General features: G+C 50.1%; 2 protein-coding genes and 1 long non-coding RNA gene across 3 annotated transcripts in view; 1 reads left to right on the top strand and 2 right to left on the bottom strand.

Annotated features, from left to right (window-relative positions):
• The window catches only part of TTLL11 (tubulin tyrosine ligase like 11), a 35,776-nt gene extending 33,885 nt beyond the window's left edge, over nucleotides 1–1,891 (bottom strand). The window contains 1 exon segment of the mRNA XM_050980899.1: nucleotides 1,191–1,891. Within this exon segment, the coding sequence (XP_050836856.1) occupies nucleotides 1,191–1,874 (684 nt within the window). The 5' untranslated portion in view covers nucleotides 1,875–1,891.
• Nucleotides 1,892–2,810: 919 nt separating this feature from the next.
• Nucleotides 2,811–6,376, bottom strand: LOC108962502 (uncharacterized). The gene is made up of 3 exons (XR_001991139.3): nucleotides 6,093–6,376; nucleotides 4,162–4,308; nucleotides 2,811–3,214 (listed from the first exon to the last, which is right to left on the bottom strand). It is a non-coding gene; the product is annotated as an uncharacterized LOC108962502 (long non-coding RNA).
• A 2,211-nt stretch (nucleotides 6,377–8,587) lies between these two features.
• LOC103819109 (carboxyl-terminal PDZ ligand of neuronal nitric oxide synthase protein-like) overlaps nucleotides 8,588–22,227 on the top strand; it is a 28,231-nt gene continuing 14,591 nt past the window's right edge. The window contains exons 1-2 of the mRNA XM_030232867.2: nucleotides 8,588–8,736; nucleotides 12,338–12,409. Of these exons, the coding sequence (XP_030088727.2) occupies nucleotides 8,632–8,736; nucleotides 12,338–12,409 (177 nt within the window). The 5' untranslated portion in view covers nucleotides 8,588–8,631. The remainder of the gene's footprint in view (nucleotides 8,737–12,337; nucleotides 12,410–22,227) is intronic.

The raw sequence follows: 22,227 nt of genomic DNA, 5'->3' as shown, positions 1-22,227 counted from the left end.
TTTGGTATGCAGGACATTATGAATAAACATGGACAACATTTACTGCGACTCAGTCCTCCAGAAAATAAATTTGCAGTATTTAACTGAGGTTAGGAACAGCACAGAATATACTGCCTACCCCAAGTCTGTACAGATTTTGCTTAATAGGCATCAGGTGCACAAAAATATAATCTTGTAAGTGGGAATCCCAAAGACAGCTTTGTAAAGTGGAGTAGCTGCAGGTCAGAGATCACACAGCTCTGTCTTAGCTCTGCACGTGAGAAACAGTTCATCCTCAGGTTTTATTCCTCCTTTTGCCTCTCACAAATGGACTACAAGTACCCTTATTCTTTCACAAGTTCCTCACAAAGCTCCTAGAAGCCATCTCAACTTCTAAAAAGCCATTTATAAAGCTGTTAGGTAAAGAAAATCTTTACAGCTGGAGAACGATTTACCATCTACAGTAAGATATATGTAAAAAATCTCTCCAGGATTTAAATAAGGAGTTGCAAAGCATCAGTTCTGTGCCAGCTCCCCTACTGTCCTGATTCCAGTTCAGCACATACTGGCAGTCACAGAAATCCTCACAAAGCAATGAGAAAACACATGACTCGAGCAGCAGGAGAAAAAAACCAGCTATAGCTGCTCTACATAAAGTAAATTAGCAGGCTAAAGCCCGTTATGTGTGTGTTATCAGCTGGCTTAATACTCCTGCATCCAGACCCCGTGCTCTCCGACACGCCTGGGACACAGGGGCCGCGGCTCTGCCGGGCCAGACCCCCCTGCGCTCCCCGAGCCCTGCGGGAGGGTGGGAGGGAAGAAATGCAAATCCACCCAACGCGTCCGACCTTCCCCGCGGGAGCGGGCTTCTTTCTTGCCTCTTCCCGATCAGTTTAACCTCGGGAGCGCAATACCCGATTACCCCTGTTCTGGCTTGCATAACTGGCCGTGCCAGTCGTGATCATGAATCAAATCAGCTCCGGACCCGGCATCTGGGTAGAAATAGCCCGAGGGTCGGGGGGCACAGCCGGGAGACCCCCGGCTGCAGCGGCCCTTGGAAGGCACGGGAGGAGGAGGAGGAGAATGGAGGAAGGCTTTGCCGGGGGCAGACCCGAGACAAGGGAGCGGAGCGTGGGCAGGACCGGCGCTAGGCCGGAGCAGGGGCAGGGATGGAGACGCGGCCCCGCAGGGTCCCGCTGGCGAGCGCTCACCTCCTTCCAGCGGAGCTGCCGCAGGCTGATTTTCAGGGCCTCCAGGGAGGTCTTGGCCTTGGAGCTGTCCACCGTGACCCCGGACCGCCGGGCGCTCTCGGTCCCGCTGCGGCGGCCCGGGGCCCGCCGGGCCCTGCCCCGCGCCGCCCGCCCGGCCGAGCCCTGCGCGCCGGGCCCGCGCCGGCCCCGCTCCTGCTCCCGCTCCCGGCCGGGCGGGCCGTCCTGCGGGGCCTCAGCGGGCAGGGCCGGGGACCCCGGGGGCTCCTCCGCCTCGCGGGCCGGCTCCATCTCCGCCGGTTCCAGCCCGGCCGACTCCATTTCCGCTATCCCCAACCGGACCAGTTCCAGGCTGGCCGGCTCTATTCCCTCCGTCCCCATCCCCGCCGGTTCTGTCCCCTCTGTCTCCGTCCCCACTGTCCCCAGCCTGGCCGGTTCCAGCCCGGCCGGCTCCATTGCCTCTGTCCCCATCCCCGCCTGTTCTATCCCCTCCGTCCCCATCCCCGCCGGTTCTATCCCCTCTGTCCCCGTCAGTTCTGTCCCCTCTGTCCCTGTCCCCAGCTCGGCCGGCTCCATTGTGTCTGTCCCCATCCCCGCCAGTTGTGTCCCCTCTGTCCCCGTCTCCGCCGGTTCCATCCCCTCGGTCCCTGTCCCCAGCCCGGCCGGCTCCATCCCCGCCGGTTCCATCCCGCCCCCGCTCCCCGCCCGTTGCCATGGCAGCGGCGCGGCCGGTGACCCGCTGGCCCCGCCCCGCCGCCGTGAGGAGCTGACGCCGCCCCCGCCATTTTGGGATCGGGCACAGCCCGACCCCCCCCCCCCCGCGCAGCCCGAAATGGCCTCCGGAGTAGGCGGGGCCGCCATGTTGGAAGCGGGCGAGGCGCCGCCTCAGGCCGGGCTGCGGGGCGGGCGCGGTGCCCGCCGTGCCCTTCGCCACCGACCCTCCCGGGCGGCTCCGACACTTGGTCCGCTCCTTACCGTGCGCCCGAAAGGTTCTCATGCCAGACGGGGCTCTGGCCGCCGTTACAAAGCGCTGCCTCTCACAAAGGGTGTTCCCCATGGACCCTTCAGGTTTAGCTACATCCATACTGGGAGAGCCCATCTGCGTAGTTTGAACTCTCTTAAGCACAGCAGGAAAATACGGAAACGGCTTTTACACTGCAAGCAATGGAATGAATAACCTTAACAGCAGCTCCGTGACCAACCCGAGCAAGCTGGAAGGTTCCCTGCCTAGGACAGGGGGTTGGAAGTATATAAACTTTAAGGTCCCTTCCGGCCCAAAGCACTGCAGAGCTGTGACTGTAGCACGTGAAGCCCTCACGGTGCGGTTGTGAGGCGGGCAAGGGCAGAACGGGGCAGGGGAGCGGCGGCAGGAGCCCAGCTCGGGTCAGGAGCAGGGGCTGCGGGCAGGCGGTGGCGCTGCGCCCCGGGAAATGCTGCCGGGAGCCGGGATTGCGGGAAAAACAGGAATAATCAGGGTTCTGTGGCAAGGAGCGATCACCAGAGTCGTGATCTGGAACAGGACTGAAACAGGATCTCAGCAGAAATTATTTGAACTACAGCAAAATTTACATAAATGCAGAAAAAGCTGGCACTGCCAGTTAGCTGCGAGATAAAATAACAAGGTCGTGTCAAGATGTTTATTTTTTCAGTGCCTCGCCAGTCTTCCATCATTTACCCTTGCAGACAACGAATAAACAAAATAATTAATTAAACAGAGTGGTGTCTTGCAACGTGAAGGGACCAGGAAGGCCGAGGTCAGGTAGCTTACTCTTGGGTGCTCTCATGTTGCTATAAAAAGATGTACATTCTTTTTTTGTAGCTGTGGCAGTGTTTAATTAAAAACTTGGGAGCGTTTCCATGTTCCAGCAGGAGCTCAGAGGGGCTGGTAATGTTGGCAGGATGAGTTGTCTGGGTGGTGTCTTTTCCATGTCCATCACTGAAGACACATCCTTCGTTTCACCATCACCACCAGATCACAGAAAGGTTTGGGCTGGGAGGAACCTTAAAGATGATCTCATTCCAAACCTCTTCCATGGGCAGGTACAAATCGGAAAGAAAAATTAATATTTTGCTTATGTTCGACATTGGCATAAAAATTCAGTTGTAGGAAAAGCAATTCAGAGATGTTGGAGTGTGATTTAAAGCGGTGACCTGACTCTGACTGTCTCTTATTTTACTGCCAGGCTCCCAGATGAATATTTTCAACCCAGAAATTTATCCTCACCAATGTCAGCAGTGCTGAAAGAAAGCCAGGGATAGAGTTAAGATGGGCCAAAGCATTAAGAGACATTGGAGCATGGGAAATACCAAACAAAATGATTGCAAAGGGGAAATATTTTTATATCTAATTATCATATATCCACATTTCTTACAGGCTAATAACAGACTAGTTGTTCCTCTACCAGAGAAGCTGTAATAAATCCCATACCTGGTTTGCCTGTGTGGTGTGGATAAAACCTTAATTTCCTGTTGGGATAAATAGGGATGGGCTGCCGTGTGCAGCGTGGGGTCAGGCTGCACGTGGCATTCAGGTACAGCAAGGTGGGCAGCAAAGTGTAGGTTGGCCAGCAGTGAGGCACAGGGTAATGCAGAGGGAGAATCCTGCTGAATACAGCAAGCTGGGTCTAGCAGCAGGAGAGAAATGGGAAACTTGAGATCACCTGCCCCTGTGAGGAGAGGGGAAATTTAGTTCCAGGGCACTCTTAAACACAAGGCTGTTTCCTGAGACCCTTGCTCAGAGGGAGTTGTTGATAAGAACAGACTGTTACTATCTTGTGATAATAAGAGAACAAAAATGTGGATTCCATCCAGGAGAACTGTAATGTCCCTATGCTCTCATTAATTAAATTCAGGATATCAGAGACAGCAGAGGTACTGGCCTAATTTAATGGGAGTGGGGAAGGATCCTGTTTGATTGGACACTCATCTCTCAGACCAACAACTTCACTCTCATTTACCTGAAATCCTCACTTACCTGATGTCTGTGTGTGCACAGCTAAGTGCCAGGTCCGAGGAGGAATCCAGGAATAAAGCAGTTTTACAGATGCAGCAAACTGAACAGTTTTCCTTCATGACACCATGCTGATCCCAGCAGCTCACACTGAGGGACTGTACTGCCAACCTGTGGTACATGGAATTTGTGAGTTGGGCATGCGAACATGTCAAGCTTATGAGGTTACAAGTAACATTTTTCTTTACTAATATATTTCCCTTCTTCTAGTAAGCAGTTTTGTTTCCAAGTTGGGATCAACATTTTTAGCTTTTATGTAGCATCATAAGGGCAATAACTGTATTCTTTTCTATACTTTTATTTTTTAAAGATAGCCAAGATAAGAAAAACAAAGTAGCATGTAATTTGCAAAAAGAACATACCATCTTTTTAAAACATCATATAAAATTGGCCTCCTGCCAAATGTAGATTTGCAGAAATACTTCAGTGTACCCTTTTGAAAAAGAGCACATTCCTTAAGCTATTGTTAAAAAAAAAAAGTTACTCATTAAGAGCTATCCATCTGTGTCTGAAGTTAATAGTGCTCTGCAACTCTGGTATCTCCTGTCAGTTGTTCTTTCCCAAATCCGTGAGAAAACAATGCTCTCTAAAATGAAAAGTCAGAAGAAAACAAATCTAGCAAACAGACTCCACTTGGAAAACGTCCGTGGTGGGCTCATGCTTCAGGCTGGATTTAAATCCAAATACATCACTCCGTGCTGCCCATGTTTATGTTCAACCACAGAAGATTTGTGGTTGACCTACATATGCAAACAAAACATTTGCTGCATATTTGGGGTGGGGGGATTTGCATGATAGAAGATGATGAAAATATGCATAATTGTAGATGACATTTTTGGTTGCCAAGTCCTGCTGCACGGCCCTTTGGAGCTGGCCATGCATGAAAGAGGCTTGCAGTCCTGACGGGCACATTGCCTGGCCGTGCTGCACAGCTGAACTGCCCAGACACAGAGCTTCTGCTTCTTCTTGAGCAACACAAATCTGCTGTCATCATCTCACCAAGCAGCCCCTGTGCTCGCAGAGGACACGTATGACACTCGCTGAGGGGGCTGAAACCATCAGTTCCACATGTCACCTCCGAGTTCCACGTGTCACCTCTGAGTTCCCTTCATGGCGAAGGGAAGCTCAAGAGACTCAAAGATTTTGTTTAGGAGTTTTCTCAGTATTCTTGGAATCCCCGATGCATTGGGGGATAACATTACAGAACAGTCAACAGCAGCTGGTTTATCTGTTCTTGCCCCCACATTTCATCCCACAGCAGCATTTCTAGGAAGTCTGCTGGTGTGCTAGTACACTGGAGGCTGTGCTCTAAAAATTGCACCAGCACAAGTACATCTTAATAATGTTAATTGTAATGTTAAAGTGGCATGACAAACCCAGATCTCCTAGGACAGTAAGCGTGCACAGACCTCACAGCTCTTATGTGTGATATGGAAGAGCTCTCCTGTAAAAGCAGTTTTGTCTGCCATTACTGATGTCTGTCTTGTTGCTCTTCCTGTGTCACATCTGATTTGTCATTCAAAATCTCTGCAACTCTGCTGGGCAGATATAAGTGCTTAAAAGGGTTAGCAGAAAGGAGGAAAATTCCATGGCATCAAGACCAGGTCTCCTCCTTCATCTATGAAAGTGGGTTTGGAAAAATCTGACAGGATCAGACTGGGAGCAAAAGCTTCCTTCCCTACAAACCAACCAAGTACCTGATTAAAGAACACCCTGCATGTAACACCCACCATCCCATTTACACCACATTCAAGGTCTCCTCAAAAGGTGAAGCTATGTAAGAAAAGGGACTTCATGCAGAGTCCTGGGGCAGGCAGGAATGTGCACCCATGTGAGAGAAAGAGAAGGAAGGAAATCTTGGGAGCCTGCACCCGAGAAAGAAAGCTGATACAAACCTGGTCCCTGCAAAAACACTTGCAGCTCTGAGCCAAGAAGCTGTCTTGGGGCTTCACTCCTACTGTGTTCAGAGAATCAGGACTTTCTGTGAGTGCTTTGCACATCAAAGGAATAACTCTCTCAGTACCTCCATGTGATGCAAACACCCACCATGAGGTTTGGCCAACTGTTCAATGCTACTCAGGGTTTGTTTATACTAAATCCGTGACGATGTCCTGTGTAAAGGCTTCATTCCACGTATTTGCCCAGTTTCATTGTCCAGAAGAAAAGGCATACAGCTTTCTTACTTCCAGTGGAGTCAAAGAATTTTCTTTGCCCAACAAACAAACTAGAAAATTAATGGCTTTTTAAGTTTAGCAGCCTTCAAACTCAATTCTCGAACACAGATCCAAACCATTAACCTCAGGAGGTTTAAGCCCTATGAAAAGTTCACAGAAGTTCATTAACAGGGAGTATTAAACACCTCCATTCAATTGTGATCTAACAGAAACTGGCACTGCAAGCTTTATTAAATAACAGTTGCTTTCTTTTTCTCAGGATTCCCATGAGATATTTCTTTCCTCCTACCCAAAGGATTTTATAATCTGCGGGATACTGGAGAGCACCAGAATGGAATCAAAAAGACCATTCTTGTTATTTCATCCTGTTCTTTCTATCAGATTTTAAATTTTAACTATCCCAAGTGAAGTCCATATGCTCCCACGTTCCTAGGAATGCTCTTGTGGCAATGGGAGGGTAATGAGGAGAAGCTTTGAGCAGCTCAGCACGATGGCAGGTTCCTGCACGCCTCAGCTGAAATGCAGTATTGCAGAATCAATGTAGACACTCACCAGTGGCTGTGTTAGGTTTTTCCCCATATGAGTTGAGCTTTGCTGGCGTTAGCATCAAAGGCATAGCCTGACTGGGTGGCATCTCCTCCTCCTTGGGCTTAGGAGAACCAAAGACCTGAACGTTGCTCAATCAGCCCAAGGACATTTACACACAAAATCTATGTTATTCGTTCAGGTCAACAGATATTTTTTTGATCAAGATATGTACAAGATAAGAAAAGTGCCATGAAATGTTCTAAGTAAACACTAAACACCAGCACAGACCACACAAAAAATCCCCAACAAAGAACTGAACCGATGCATCTGCAGGCAAGATGTGTATCTAGAGGAGCCTCTTGGACAGAAACCAACTGACAAAACCCATGTTGAGTTATGCTGTATGAAACTGGCATTAGCATAAACTTGTGAATATTTAAATGAGAAGATAATGCAGTGCTATAGATTGGAAGAAATGAAGTCTGGAAACAGAAAAACTTCACAAAGACAGAAGGCTGACCTCCCCAGAAAGAGCTGCTAATACCTAAAAATATTTGAACATGTAGGGTCATAGTCTGTGAACCAATATTAATTCCTTGGGTTTTTTCTCTCTCTCTTAATTATAAGTTTCTGGATTCTTGGCTCTTGCCCATCTCCCACTGACTTACAAGTACTCAGAAATGCCAAGAAGCTCAGGGTAATCACGCTCCTGAGATGGATACTGGGAACTGTGCACAGTCTGCCTGTGGTCAAACTTTTCTTTCTTGCTAATGCAAAAGCCACATAAAAGGTGGTGTCCAAAAACATTCAAACTCCTGTCTGGGAGTTACTTTTAAGACTCAAAAATTAATTTGAGGGAACCCAGATGAGATCCATTGGCGCACATGTCACCCTCCACCCTTTGGATTCTACAAAATTCACATTTCTGATCATCCCTGTGAATGGAGTGTGGCTATACTAAGAGTCAGAAGACAAACCTTGGGCCTTGCCATCACAGCTGGGCACATCTCATCCCTTCCCTGTGCTGGTGCCTGCTGAGGAATGTCACACTCAGGTGTGCCGGGTGTCCCAGAGTGGCATCGGCAGGGCTCTCCTGGGCCTGGCAGTGCCTCGTCACCTAGACAAAGCTGGGAGGATAGGACACCGTGAGCACACGGGGTGCCACAAATCCTGAGAGCATCACAGGATTCTGAGTGACACAGTGGGTACCGACTGTGCGTCAAGATTCTGAGAGAGGACGTGTGCTAATTTCCAACAGAGCTGTAAGTCACATTGACATGAAACATACATAACGTAAGTGACCACTCATTCAGGACACCCCTTGGAGATATTTGTATGGATTGGTGGGATCCCTCTCAGCCTTCTTCAGACTAACCAGGCCCAGCTCCCGCAGCGTCCCCCCATAACCGAGATGCTCCAGAGCCCTCATCACCCTCGCGGAACAGCCCGAGCGCTCCAGCCGGTCCCGGCGGCGGCTCCGCGGCGGGGCCGGGGCGGGGCGGCCGGGCAGGGCCGGGCGGCTCCACCGCCCCCCGCATCACATGAGGGAACTTCGGGCCAATGGCGCCGCGCCGGGGCCGGGGCCCCGCTCGCTCCCGCGGACGCTCATTCAAAACGCGGCCGGGCTCGGGCGCCCGCAGCCCCGCACGGCGCCCGGGGCTCGGCGGGGCGGGCGCTGCCGGCCGCGATGCCCGGCGGGGCCGCGGGCTGAGGCGCCCGCCCGCCCGCCGCCATGCCGGTGAAGAACCGGTACAACCTGGTGGACGATGGCTGCGACTCCCGCGTCCCGCTGCACAACGAGGAGGCCTTCCAGCACGGCATCCACTTCCAGGCCAAGGTGAGCCCCGGGCGCGCTCCCCTCCGCAGCCCCCGGGCCGGGGGGCGCAGCGGGCCCCGCCTGCCGCAGCCCCGAGCCCGGGAGGTTCCCCCGCCTGGGCTGCTGCAGAGAGGGCGCTGCGGGTCTCTGCGGGCTCGGGGACCCCGCGGGCTGCGCTCCGGTGCTGTCCAGCAGCCGCCGGTGCGGCCCCCGCTGGCCGCGGGCCGATGGCCCCCGGCTCGCCGTGCCCCCCTAGCTCTGCCACGGCTATTCTTCAGCTCTGGAAGTGCCCCTGGGCCATGCTAAGGGAGTCTAAAGAAAACAGCAATCAGTTATGAAAGCCTTACGTTTAATTAGCACAATCAAACAGGTTCTTGCTCTTTTCCTAGTGTTTTTGCAGCTGTGTAATCCTTAGACGCTGCCTTGTGTGCTGCATTTGGGAACTGCTCTGGAATGACCCTCTTGACAGCACCGTGGATGCTGTCCCAGGTGCTCGTCCCTGCCTGATCCAGTGCCTGTCCTGTCCTGCCACGGCGGGGTGACAGCTCCCTATACCCCCGGAAACCAGCAGACTGCTATGGGCTGCTCAAATAATAGTGCCTTACTACAGCTGACCCCTTCTCTGCATGAAAAGCTGGATCAGACAAGGTCTGCAGCCTTCAGGCATCAGAAAGAAATACTGATATTGTCAGAAATTCTGTATTGATCGTGAAGAACAGCCTGGCAGCACAGCAGCACTCTCAGAAAGTGACTCCATTGGAATTGGCATTCTTTAGACAGCATGGGGAATGGTTTATAATTCAGCTGACAAGAAGAATTGCATTTTGCTGGAGCAACTCACAGGCTCCCTTCCCCTCTTTGCAGGTGGCCTAACACAGATTAGAAATGGAATTCACGCCTGCTGTCTCCTGAGCTGGAAAGAAGGGGCATATACATTCCAATAAAGCTTTGAAATACGGATTTTGTGCCTCTTGGTTTTCCTGCTGAAAGAGCTGTAAGATTTAAGCAGGATACAGGATGAATCTGAATAGTCAGCTAATCATGTATTTTTAAAAAATTTATCTTCCTTAGGGAAGAAAACATTTAATCTGTGATTTCTCTATTTGAATTAGCATTTGCTGTGCTGCAGACTGTGCTGAGGAGAAGAAAAATTCTTAATTTGATTTTTAAAAGATAGGAAGCAACTGTACCTTTAACTGAGTGAAACTGGCTTTTCAGATTGACAGCTCCAAGCATCCAGAGCTGGCGAGTGGATAACACCCTGTTAGGATGTGTGGGTCTGGGATGGGGTTTGCATTACCTTAGTAACATGCTTGCTCAGTTCTGCTTTACAGTCTGTCTCGTCCAATTATGCTGCTCATTGTGGGCACATCAGTCAGCTGCCACGCTGACAATGACAAGGCTGCAGCTGGCTGCAGGTGTCTGGCACCAGGCAATCTTACTGACCACACTGGCTCTCTAATCTCCGCATTCCAAACTGCCTTCCTCCCCCTGTAATCTTCAGGAGGTCAGCTCTGGGAGCTGCTTGTTTGGGCAGAGCTTTGTGTGCTGTTTCATGAGTTTCATGGCTCTGTGTGGGAGCACAGGTACCCAAACTCTGCAGCCAGACCAGAGCAGGGAGTTTGATAGAATCTCCTCTAGCTCAGCAGTCCCAGCTGTCCTCTTGCCCCAATTAATTTGTCATTAGGAGCATGGCCTGTTCCCCACTGCAGCTCTGCTGACAAAAGGCCAGCCAGCTGCAAGGAGCTCATCTGGATTATCAGTGACTGTCCTGACAGCCAGCAGAGCAGGGAAGGAGATCTGCACACCAAAGAGGCCACAGATCACAGCAGTACAGCTCTGCCCTCCCCACCAGCCCAGAGGGAAGCCCTGGCTCTGCTGCTCTCCTCCCTGCTGCCCTCAAGCTCTCGTGCTCTGAGCTTGGTTCTCCTGTGGTTTACCAAAGGCTATAGATGAACTTAACTGCTCTTAAAAATGCCATTTTGCAAAGGCATTTACAGAAGCAGTAGCAAAGCCAGATGACCTTTCAGATTGCTTGTGGTGTTTATTTCAAAGCAGGAGAAAGAGCACTAAAGACTGAGCCAGGAGAGCTCATCTCTGAAAGCCCTTTTAAGCAGACATTTTACAAGATAAAACCCATTGCAATCTGCAAGCAGTACAGTGGAGAAATAAATCCAGAACTGTCAGTAACAGCAATACCTATGGGGCTGTTCTGGGGAATTATTTTGTCTCTGTTCATATATATAATATCACCCTCAATGTTTGCAGTGGCCTCCTGATTAGCTGCTCCTTTTCCTCTCCACAAGGGAACAACTTCCAAAAACCAACAGTTTGTAACCACACACTACAAACCAGACAAGTTCATGAACCAATGCTCCTGGGAGAGTCACTAAACTCTGTGAACTGCTCTCAGTCCCCACCACTAACAGCAGAGATGGGCTGTGTTACCCTGGGAGAGCTGATGGACCCCACTGGGCCCCAGCAGCACCAAATGCAGCAGCTGCCCTCAGCTGCCAGGGCCACTCCCAGCACATGCTGTCATCAGCCTCTCACTCTGTGACATTCTCCCTGTCCTCCCCAACGTGCCCTGGGCGAGCAAGTCTTCCCTCAGAGCTGAGCCACAGCATCAGCAGCCTTTGCTCCCCATGACTGTCCAGGACACCACACGTTTCCTCATTGCCAAGGCTGAGCTGGCAGCTCTGTGCCTCCTCCCCTTGGCAGCACAGGGCACTCCTGTGCAGCCGTGCCACGTGTGCTGTCACCGTGAGCTGCCACCGTGTGCCACTGCTGTGTGCTGTCACTGGTGCCACCGCTGTGTGCCACCACCAGTGCCACCGGGCAGCAGCTGCTGCCTCCTGCCAGTGGGTGCACGAGCAGGTTCTGCTTTGGCACACGAGGGGAGAGAAAAGGCAGCACAGGATGGAGAAATCCAGCAGCAGGAAGCTGGCCCTGGGTGTTCCATGATAACCTGTGGAACATGGGCAGTGGGCTGCCCTGCCACGTCTCAGACCCCAGTAAGGGACCCTGCTAGGACTGGCACAGACACTGGAATGCAGACACTCAACCCCCAGCAGTTGGGTTAGGGCTGCAGCTCCCCTAAGCAGGGTTGTAGGACACAGATTTGGGTGGGTTTGCCAGGCTTCTGCAGACAGCTGAGCTGGTCCAACCAAGCAGGGACAGCACTATCAAGAGTTAGCATGGTCCAGACTGAAAACTTGAGCTGGAATCACAAAGCTGGTCCAGGAAAGGTGTTTGTTACACATCCTGGAAGCTTTACAGCTCTTGTGTGCTTTCAGTTTTGAGCAGGTGTAGTAAAGAGGAGCAAAGGATAGACAGTCCCATTTTCGGACACACAGGATCATGACTCAATTAGCAGCAGACATTGCCCTGCAGAGCACTGGTAAAGGCAAATCCAGAACCTGAATGAGGTCAGAGCCTCACACCCAACCTCAGAAATCCCCAACTTGATAACATTATCCACAGCAAATATTCCTATCCTCTCCTGGCTCAAAGGAGTCCAAGCAAGGAGGGACTAAATAAGTGAGGAGTGCTGTCTGTTCTGAAGAAGGCCACAGGTGAAGTTGTGCATTACAGCCCAGCCATGTCACGTTGTGTCTTTCAGTACATCGGGAGCTTGGACGTGCCCAGGCCCAACAGCCGCGTGGAGATCGTGGCAGCCATGAGGAGGATCCGGGTGAGTCCCACACAGAGTTAGAGCCTCCACTCCCCAGAGTGACCTGGTTGCAATCTACTGTTCCACATTCCCTCCACAGCCCTTCCTATCTGGAGCTCAAATGTCAGCCCAGTCAGGTTTGTAACAAGCTTCTCCAGAAATTCTCAAGGCATTTTAGCATAGGCCCATCCTGTGCTCTCTGCAAAGGGATCTGTTATCAAAACTCAAGTGTAACCCCCTCTCCTGTGCTGAGCAGCCATGGGGCTTCTCCCTGAACAGAAGAGATTTATTTAGCCTGTTTGGAATTTTGTGTGCGTGAAAAATAAGCTGGACACAATGTGCTTCACCAAAGCACTTGAGTTCCTTGACAGTTCCAAATATATTATGTTATATATTGAAATATCAGTGCCCTGACAGGTGTGATTGATGTAAATCCCATCTGACTAGACTTTGTGGATCCTGCTGCTCCTAGAATAATTTGCTGCTTTCCCCATGCTCCAGTACAGTTCTGCAGTTCCTGTTTCTCATCACCAAGGCTGCTCTCTTCCTGCTCTGCCCCTTTATTCTGCAGAGCAGCCTGTGAATGGTCCCCAGATTTAGCTGTGATTAGCAGGGTTGGGTGGCTTACATCTGCTTCGTGTATAACCAGTTCAAGTGCATCTCCCCCAAAAGGCAGTGCAGCTGTTGTGTCTGGCTGAAATTTTGCAGGGGTCTTAATTCTGAGGCTGTTCATATGTCTCACATCAGCTGAGGCAAGTTTGAGAATCTTCCATTTAAAGCTTTGAAGGGATTATCCTATTTCCCCCCCTTCCCCCACAGTGTTTAACCATCTAATTTTCCTTTAGAATAGTGTTTTTTAAACTTAGCCTGTAACTGGCTGGGGAGTTGATGTATTCATCTCCAGCCAAGCTTAGAAATGACATTCCCCTCCCTTTGCCTGCTCAGACTATTAGCACAGCTCTTGCTCAGAACACAGTTCAGCAGCAGTCTAAATTGCCTGGTTATTTATGGAACAGGTGAATATCTGTAGGAAGTAAAAGCAATAGGTGAGGACTTCCAGGGCAGTTTAGGTGCTGGCATAATTATTGGCAATTTTTCATCTCAATCAATATTTATCAGCAGATTTGACACTGCACTTCTGCTGATCTATGACACCCTTGTAAGAAAAAGCAAACAGTATTTTAATATCACTCAAAATAAAGTGTCACATTCTGTTTTCACACCTGCTATTGCCACAGTGGTACCTAGCTCAGAGCCTTGGCAGTGCAATAGCATCCTTGAGTACCACAAGAAACATGTGAAAAACCCATTCTGCATTCCTGGGTGCCGTCACTTAATCTTGTCACACAGGATTTTTAAAGCAGGCATCCAGTAATCTATACTGAGTTTTTAATCTTGGAAGCCCATTCCAAAAAGGGAGGGCTTCCCTTTTCATGTGCTCATTGTACAGCAGGATCTTATTCAGACACTTCCTGGCTGCTGAGCGGAAGATGCTCCTCTATTGAAGATAGTTAATTGGCACTGATCCTTAATTAGAGCATAAAGAATGAACTGGGAGGTCTTTGAAGAGAATTCTGGTGCACAGAGTACCCAACCTAGGAACTGAGGGAAGATGGGGGTTATTTATGTAGCATTCATTTGCATGCAGAGGCCTTGGCTGTACTAGAGTTTTTTCCCATGGACTCTCAGCAGCACCAGTTACAACTGGGAGGAAACAGTGGAAGAAGCTCTTGGGGGAAATGAGTATTTTGTTCCTATGTTATTGTGAGTGACAGTGCCTGCTTGCAGTGCAAGAGTGAGTAAGGTCCCACAGCCCTGCCAAGTGTTGGCAGGGGCACATTGTGGTGAAGCTTTCATCCTTTCTGCACTCCAGTGTTCCACTGGAATTCTCCACTGGAGCAGAAGAGAAAAGTTGTGCAGTACAAGCCCCAGCAGAGCATTCCCTGTACTCCCTGTGCCATGGGAGGAGTGAGAGCCATCCTGGTGCTGTTGGAGCTGGCCCACAGCTCAGGAGGGCTCTTACTCACTGCTTGTGCTGCTCCAGAGCGAGCAGGGAGGAGGATGAGGAGTCACAGCTGTCTTTTCCAGGCTGTGTCAGAGCTGCTTACTCTGGTTACTCATCAGTAAATTGATACAATTGCCAAAACTGCCTTGGGGAAAAGCTTCCCAAGGCAGGAACTCCAAATATCCTGTGAGGGTCCTGAGGAGAGCAGCAGCAGCAGGTGATGAGTCTGCTCCTTGGCCTGTGCTGGGTTTTATACTGGGCTCTTTTGCCAGTCACACATGAATGGTACCAGGATTCTGGATCAGTGGGATTCTCCATGTGCAAGCAGAGCAGTGCCTGCAGACTTGAGGATGTTACTCCCAGACAGCCTCAGATAACAAGTTTTAGCATCAGCCTGCTGAAATGGTGGCCTGCTCTTTGGCAGTAGGTATTTAAGGTGCAGTCTCTTAGTAAAGCTTCAATCCTTATCCTGGGCTGAATGGATGCTTGTAGAATTGCCAGCAATACTCCATTAGTCACACTTTAGATCCCATTTCATAACAGGCTGGAAAGCCTTGTCTCATCATGTTCTATGCTTCCACTGGAGAGAATGCAAATGCAGGAGGTAGAACAGGGAAGCTGCTGTTCTTAGCTTTCCATTATGCAGAGCTAGACAACTTTAAGTTTGCTAATCCTCCCAGTGGATTATTAGCTGCCTACAGCTGCCATGTTGTTATTATATGATCAGAGTTCAAGCTAATCCTTCTACCTCTTGCCCTGGCAGGGGAGGTGATGAAATGAGTTTGCAGCTTGGATAAATACACTGTTCCCTGACAGGCACAGCGAGGGCCTGCTCAGGAGAGTCCAATTCATCTCAGAGCTCCAGGCACCCCAGGCAGGTGTTCCCCACCTCCCAGGGAGCAGCTCCAGGCCATCCAGGTCTGGGTGTCTGGCAGCTCCTGTGCTCTGCCAGCGTTCTGGTGGAGCTGCCTTCTGCTGGAGTGGATCCCTCTGCAGGTATTGGAGCCTTCTCAGCACCCCAGGGAGTTGATGTACAAATCAAGATCTTTCCTCCTCACAATTCAAGCGCTAGCTAATGTGAAGATGGGTTTTGTAAAACACAAAACACTTCCCTGAAGCTGCTGAGGTTGCTTGGAAAATTGTAGCCAGGGAATGGATGGCTTTGAGTGCAGGGTTAACATCACCACACGTCCTGCATGCATTCCCCAGAGCCAGCACTTACCAGGTGAGAAGGTCAGCTGTTCCCTTCCCAGAGCACCTCTATCTTCAGTCCAGCACCTCACAGCCAGCTGAGCAGGCCTAGTGCTGCTATTTTGAGTGCTGAGCTGTACCAGGACACAGTAGGAGTAAGTGACAAAGCCTGTCACCCCCACAGACAGCCTGCTGCTAGCAATTCCCCAAGACACTCTGTCTACCTTCAAGGCACAAAATCAGTTTTCCTGGAATCTGCACTTAAGAATCTCTGAAGCCTACAAATTTCATTTTGTTTGGAAGGTTTATCTTGGACCTGTGCAGGTATTGACACTCAGAAAGGAGCCAGATGTTGGATTATTTAATCATTCTATAAGGGAACAGCCAGCTGGTGCTGTGCCTACCCAAACACCAGGATGAGCAAACAGGCAGGCATCCAGAGTAATGTGTCTTCTGTTACCTCCACATTTCTTGGGCTTAATTTAATTGAGAAGCCTTTTCCCCAGAGGCCAGTGTGCCAGAGAAACAGAAGCATTTATAAATCTCAGTGCAGGATACATGAGAAATGCCTGAGCTCTCCTTGGAATGAGAACTGGGTTCTCACTTCAGCCTCTCTCTTGTCCTGATCATTCTTGCTGCATCCCTCTTTGAGCAGAGCCTCAGCACTTTGCAGTTTCTCCACACAGTACTTGAGTGAGGAGGTGCAATCCAGCCACACTGTAACTCAGACTGACTGCCAAGTATCAACTGGTGGTGTTGAAGTGTGACATGACAGCAATTTAAATCAGGATGACTAAGTTACAGTCCTGCTGCACAAACTTGTGAAGTAGAGGCAGCAGGGACAGCTGCAGGGAACCTGCCTGTGCACTCCAGAGCTCCCAGCCCCAGAGCTGGGCTGGCTCACACAGCACCTTGCACTTAAAGCCCTGCCAGGCTGTAAATTCCAGTGGTTCAGGAGCAAATATGGGTGGGATTTATCTGCTCTTCCTACAGAAGGAGAGGAACCAGGTGGGCAGATGGCAGAGGGCAGAAAGATTGCCTTCAGCCCTCTCAGTTTAATTTATTACTGTGTGACAGGTCTCAGAGGTAGGGATGTTTCATGGGCTTGTCCATGAGATTGTTCTAGAACACAGTTCCCTCAGTTTTCCCAGGCAGGCAGAAGTTCCCTAGGAACTGCTGCATGGATTCCTCTGACATATTCTGCCTATAAGCCCTTCCTGGGTTATTGTGCTCAGAGCTGTGTTTTCCTGCCAGCTTCATGTTAATCTGAGCTGGAGTTGTGATCAGAACTGAAAAAAGAGAGAAGCTGAACTCCCAGCTGGGTTTCTTGATTAGACTCTGCAGCCTCTCCCTCTGTAATGAAGGTGTTTGGTCAGCTGTAGCTGAGGCACAGACTCAAACATGGAAGTGCAAACTGCTGGAGCACTTGCCCTGGGGTACAGAGCTCTGTAGCTGCACGCCAGGAGCTGTTGTTGTTGGATGGGAGTTGGTTCTGCTGCCGTTCCTGGAGGATTTTCCCTTTCAGCCTCTTTGGAAGAGCATCCAGAGCTCAGCTAATGATAGCCCTGGGCTGTGACAGACAAGCCTAGTATCTTAAATTATTTCAGCAGCCTCAGACTGCTGGGGTGGACCTTTCTTTAGTTCTCAGAACCCCATGCACCTTCCTTTCATTTACAGGAGGATGCAGGAGAAACAGTGACAGTTCTGACAAGGTTAGAGTGTGAAACACAGGCATCTCTTCTCCTGCTCCCCCACACTAAGACAAAGACATTGTATTCACCCCAGAGAATGCTCCAAGAGAGCATCACTTTCTAGGATACCTTCCCTGCATCTCTGGAGAGCCTTGCAAGGGTTGTTTACCCTGCTAAGTGTTGGACACAGCCTGTGGCCTCCAGGAGGGAGCTGTGGCAGCCAAACCAATATACACAAGCATGTACAAACTTGCTCTGGCACCTTCTGCAGAAGGTCTGGTGTCAGTTCTGACTCCTCTCCAAAACAGAGGTCTAAGAAAGGCCCTGCAGCTTTCCACAGGCAGTACATGATCAGCCCACAGGGCTGCTCAGCTCCAGGCCCAGAAACACCAGTTACTCTCAGGGCCCATCCATGAGACCAGGCATCTCAACCAGTCCAAGGTTCCTACCACACAAGATTAAGCTAATTGGGTTTACCTTTCCAGGCCCTGGCAAAATACAGCAAGTGTTTTCAGGATAGTAATTAAATGTTAATTGCAGCTAAGTTTAGCCCTAATGCCTCATTAGTTTGTTTTCCTGTTTGTTGCATCTATAGCAGAGTCTCCTGAACAGGGATGGGGATCAGGCTGGGCTTCCCAGGAGGCAGGAGTCCCACCATGTTCTCTGAGGGTCTCTCAGCCTTGCCAGAAAGCTCCTGCCTGCCCTGAAACCACCCCATTCAATGCACAGCTCAGCTGCAAAGCATTCTACTGCTCCACACTGCAAATGGGCCCAGGTTTGGTTCCCCCAGTCTGTTTCCTGCTCTTTAGGAAGATAAAGCATGACAGAGATGCCACCTTACCCTAAGGGATGACAGACATGTTATGGGTCTTACGTGCATGCAGCACAGGATGCTGGAGGAGCTGAGCCCTCTGGCAGAATGTCTGGCAAGAATCCATTTCTCCAGGCGAAGCAAGTGGCTTCAGTGTGAGACTGCAGGAGCTGCAGCCTCCCAGGCACTGCTCCTCACCCTGCTGAGTTCTGCAGCCTCTCCCCGTTCCCAGTCTGCCCTGCAGCCCCACTTAGCCAAAGCACCAGCTGGGACAAGCTCCCCCTGAGCTCCTTGCCAGGAGGCCCCAGGAGGGTGGGCCCTGCAGGTGCAGCTCCTTAGGCCCCTCTCCATGTGTTCTCTGGTCACCTGGACAGGCTCTGCTGTGCTCCATGCACAAGCTGCTTTCCTGGCCTTACAAAAGACTAATTAAAATGTGGAAGCTGGCTTTCTAGAAAAATTGAGTCTGCCTTGTCTCAGACAAACCCAAGCTTGTTTTACCCATTTTCTGCTGTTTGTATTATCTCAAAACAAAGGGAAGAAGCTCTTAATGAGCTGTTTCTGCAGTGGCACGGTGCACAGTGTTTCTAGGCAGCATTGTGTGATGTGGTGGAGAACTGACTGTGCTCTGTGTGTCTTGAGTGGGAGGAGAGGAAAAAACACCTCTGAGATTACACAAGAATCCAACCTTCTGTTCACTGCTTGGGGGGGTCTCACCCTACAATGGAGCTGCCCCACTGACTTAGAAACTCCTGCAGATTTCCACCCTGCTCATCTCCAGCCCTAAATCACCTCTGGACTTCCTGCCACAGAATAATTAGTGTCCTTCTGTCACTTAACCTCTGAGCTGAAACGAGTGGGACTGGTCAAGCTGTGAACACAGGCCACTGTGCCAGAAGGCAGCTGAGGGCATTTTTGGTAGCCACATTTCATGACCCAGTTTTTGAGGAGTGGCTGGTGACTGAGATGCTTCAGTTCCTCCACCCTGTTCAGAGTGCACGGTGCAGAGTTGGTAACAGATGGGTGGAGGGATCAGGCAGTGAAATGTGTCATCTCCAGGCAACAGTGACCTTTCTGCCTTCCTCAGAGCCCTCAGAACCCCCTGGCTTCTCCAGTGAGGGGGTGGAACCAGTCAGGCACATTAATTCTGTTTTGCATAAGAGTCATGGTGGATTGGAGTTTAGTTGAAGGCTAATAAAAGCAGCATTTAAGTGGATAAAAGCTAAATTAAAATGTTAGTGCTAAATAGAACAAGACAGAGCTTTTTGTCTGATGCTGAATCTTGGCAATGAAGCAGGTACCTTTTAATTGTAAAATAAAGTGGCTTTAACAGTATTATCATTATATTACTGAAGCATTTAATTTCCCTAGCTAAAATATCACCGTATGAGATCTCTGCAAAGCTTTTATCTAGTTTGAAATAAAGAGACTTTTTCACCAATTATGTTTCTGGTTGTAGAGTATTACAGAGATGAAATATAATGGCTTTCAAATTACATTCTGGTGAAGAACACTCAGCCACGACTCAAAGCCGCTTCTTTGTTGGTGCCTGAAAAAATGTAATTGAGACTGTAACCAGAGTGCAGAGAGCACATTGGATTGGCTGGGTAACAAGGAGCTGCCTAAATCTGAGTGACAGCTGCAGGGGCACAGAGCTGGGGCTGCCCCTGGCGTGGAGCAGAGACCCTCCCTGTCCAGCCAATCCAGCAGGGCTGGATTTCCACCAGAGCAGGGTGATGTGTTCCAGGAACAAAACAAAATAACCCATGAAGATACAAACACTTAAATCTGTCCCACGAGAGTCTCTCTGTGCAGAGAAAAACCTGAAAAAAAAAGTCATCCTGTGCCTACAGTGGTAATCCTCATGCCTTGCCTGAGCCTCTCTGGTTCTCAGGTGGAGTCTGTGCTGGGCACAGGAGGAGGCAGCCAGGGCACAGCAGTGGGTGCCCCTGTGGGGGTTGCCTTGGTTTTGTCCCATGCAAGGGCCCTTTGTACTTCACTGATCAGTGTTCTGAGGAGAGGGACCCTGAGGGACTGGGACCACAGAGCCAAATCCAGCCCAGTAAAATAAGATTTGCTGACAATAGCTTGGTGCTACGCTTGCTTTCTTCAATCTGCCTTTGCTCTGTACTGAATGAGGCCTGAGGACAGACAGAATCCATGCTACTTCACATTGTACTTTGACAAGCTACTTCATGTTTTGGCCAAATAACTGTGTGATAAATCTGAAGCATAAAAGTCTTGAATGGCTCCCTGGAAGGAAGGATGCTTTGATGAGGGAGCAGGGATTTTTTTAAAGGCATTATGGAATGGTTTTCTTTCTTTCCTGCAGCAGTGATTAGACATTATTTAAATGTCTTTTCCCTGGACCAGATGGGTTATTTGGACTAATTGGCAGCTGCCTGACAGCTTTCAGGACACCTGAGTCACTTCCCACTTCCTCCATCCTTCTGTCCGGGCTGCTGCAGAGATCCTGCCTGGGTAGCTGTGCTGGAGGGCAGGATGTGGCCCTGTGCATTGAAGGAGCATCCCAGGCCAGGGCCCCAAACCACCCTGTTCCCTGCACAGCCAGGTCCAGTGTACTCCCTGGAATCCCACCAAACCCTCTGAGCTCCAGGCTTTTCTTCCTAAAAATCAGATTATTTTTGTCAGATGAAGAAGAGCAGAGGGACATGTTCAGGCCAGGTGCAGTGTGGTGGAGGAAGAGGCAGTCACAGCTGCCTCAGGAGGGTGTAAGGCACACAGGTCCCCTTCAGGCTCAAATGCCAGCTGCCACCTGTTGAGTGTCCTTTTCCTGCTGCAGAGCCACAGGTGGCTCATGGAGCACTCAAGGGTCAGTGATCCCCCAGCACCATGGACCTGCTCAGTCCTGCTGCAGCCTGTGCTCCTCTGTTAATGATTCCAGGGCACAAACTTCCATCCCAGGCACATTTCCCATTTTCATGCTGTTGCCCCCAGGGCACTGCTGATCTCCTGCTTGTTCCTGGTTCCCAGCTGGTGGCAGGAGCTGTGGGCTGGGGCAGGGACTCTGTCTGGGGTTAATCACTGACCTGTGTGTGAGCAGTGCAGGATGCATTGATGTCCACACTTCACACCTCCTGCTGACACCACTGCAAGCCCAGGGACACAGGAACAGCACTGCAGGGAGAGAGGAGCCCGTGATGTTCTGGTACAGCTTTGGTGACAAGACCTCAGTGACAATAAATACTGAGAGCATAAAACCCTCTTTTTCCATAATTTCCATTTCTAAACCCAGGCTTTTCTGTCATCATGATTCACTAATCTCAGTAGCTCCCCTGAGGCTAATAGAGTCCTTGAACTGCTTAATATTCTGGAGTTTTGGAAATGACACAATTAGACTTGAATTCTCTTTCTCTTACAGTAGCAGTCTTGTTTCCAAATTGGAGTGAAGTTTCATGGACAATTTGAGGAGAACCCAGAGACTTCCCTTTAAATTTAGGAGCTGCAGTTTTATGAGCACTCAGTAATTTCTAAGCCAGGCCCACTTGGAGGGAAGCAGTGTGGGAGCTGTGCTGTGCCTGGCTCTGCTCAGGGCTGCACATCTGGGTAATGCTCATCCTTTCAGTGCACACCTGGAGGTCAGCTATAAGTCACTGGGCTTTTGTAAGAAATGTTTGCTCAAGTGGAACTGCTGGAGATCGATAGAATTAACAGCTACAGAGAAAAAGTCTCCTTGCCTGGCAATAAAGCAGATTATTTCTGTCCCTGAGTGTCTCAAACCAGCACACAGCAAGGCTGTTCATGGCACTGAGCTGTGGAAAGGTTCAGCTGCACCCAGGGCTTGAGCTAACAAAGAGCTCAGCCCTGCAGGAGAACAAAGATGGATTGCACCTAGCAGAGGAGTGCTGAAGCCTGGTCTGCACCCAGCAGCACACTCAGCATCCCCCATTGTCATTCTGCTCTAGTTTGTGATCAAGTGCTGGTTCTGAATGCAAATGGAGATCAAGTCCTCCTTCTAGCTTGGATTCTGCTTGCTCAAAGATAAAGGTGCCAAGTCCAGCTTCCTGACTCTGCTGTGGATATGCAAAGGAAATGCTAATTTCCCTAGTAGGTGGCTAGGAGAAATGGCAAGACACAGAGCTGGAGGAAGCACCCAAGATGCACATGGGGTGTGATAGCAAGT

This window comes from Serinus canaria, chromosome 17 (assembly GCF_022539315.1).
Source record: "Serinus canaria isolate serCan28SL12 chromosome 17, serCan2020, whole genome shotgun sequence".
Lineage (NCBI taxonomy): Eukaryota > Metazoa > Chordata > Aves > Passeriformes > Fringillidae > Serinus > Serinus canaria.
Note: the sequence above shows the minus strand (reverse complement) of the source record. Positions and strands in the feature narration are given on the sequence as shown.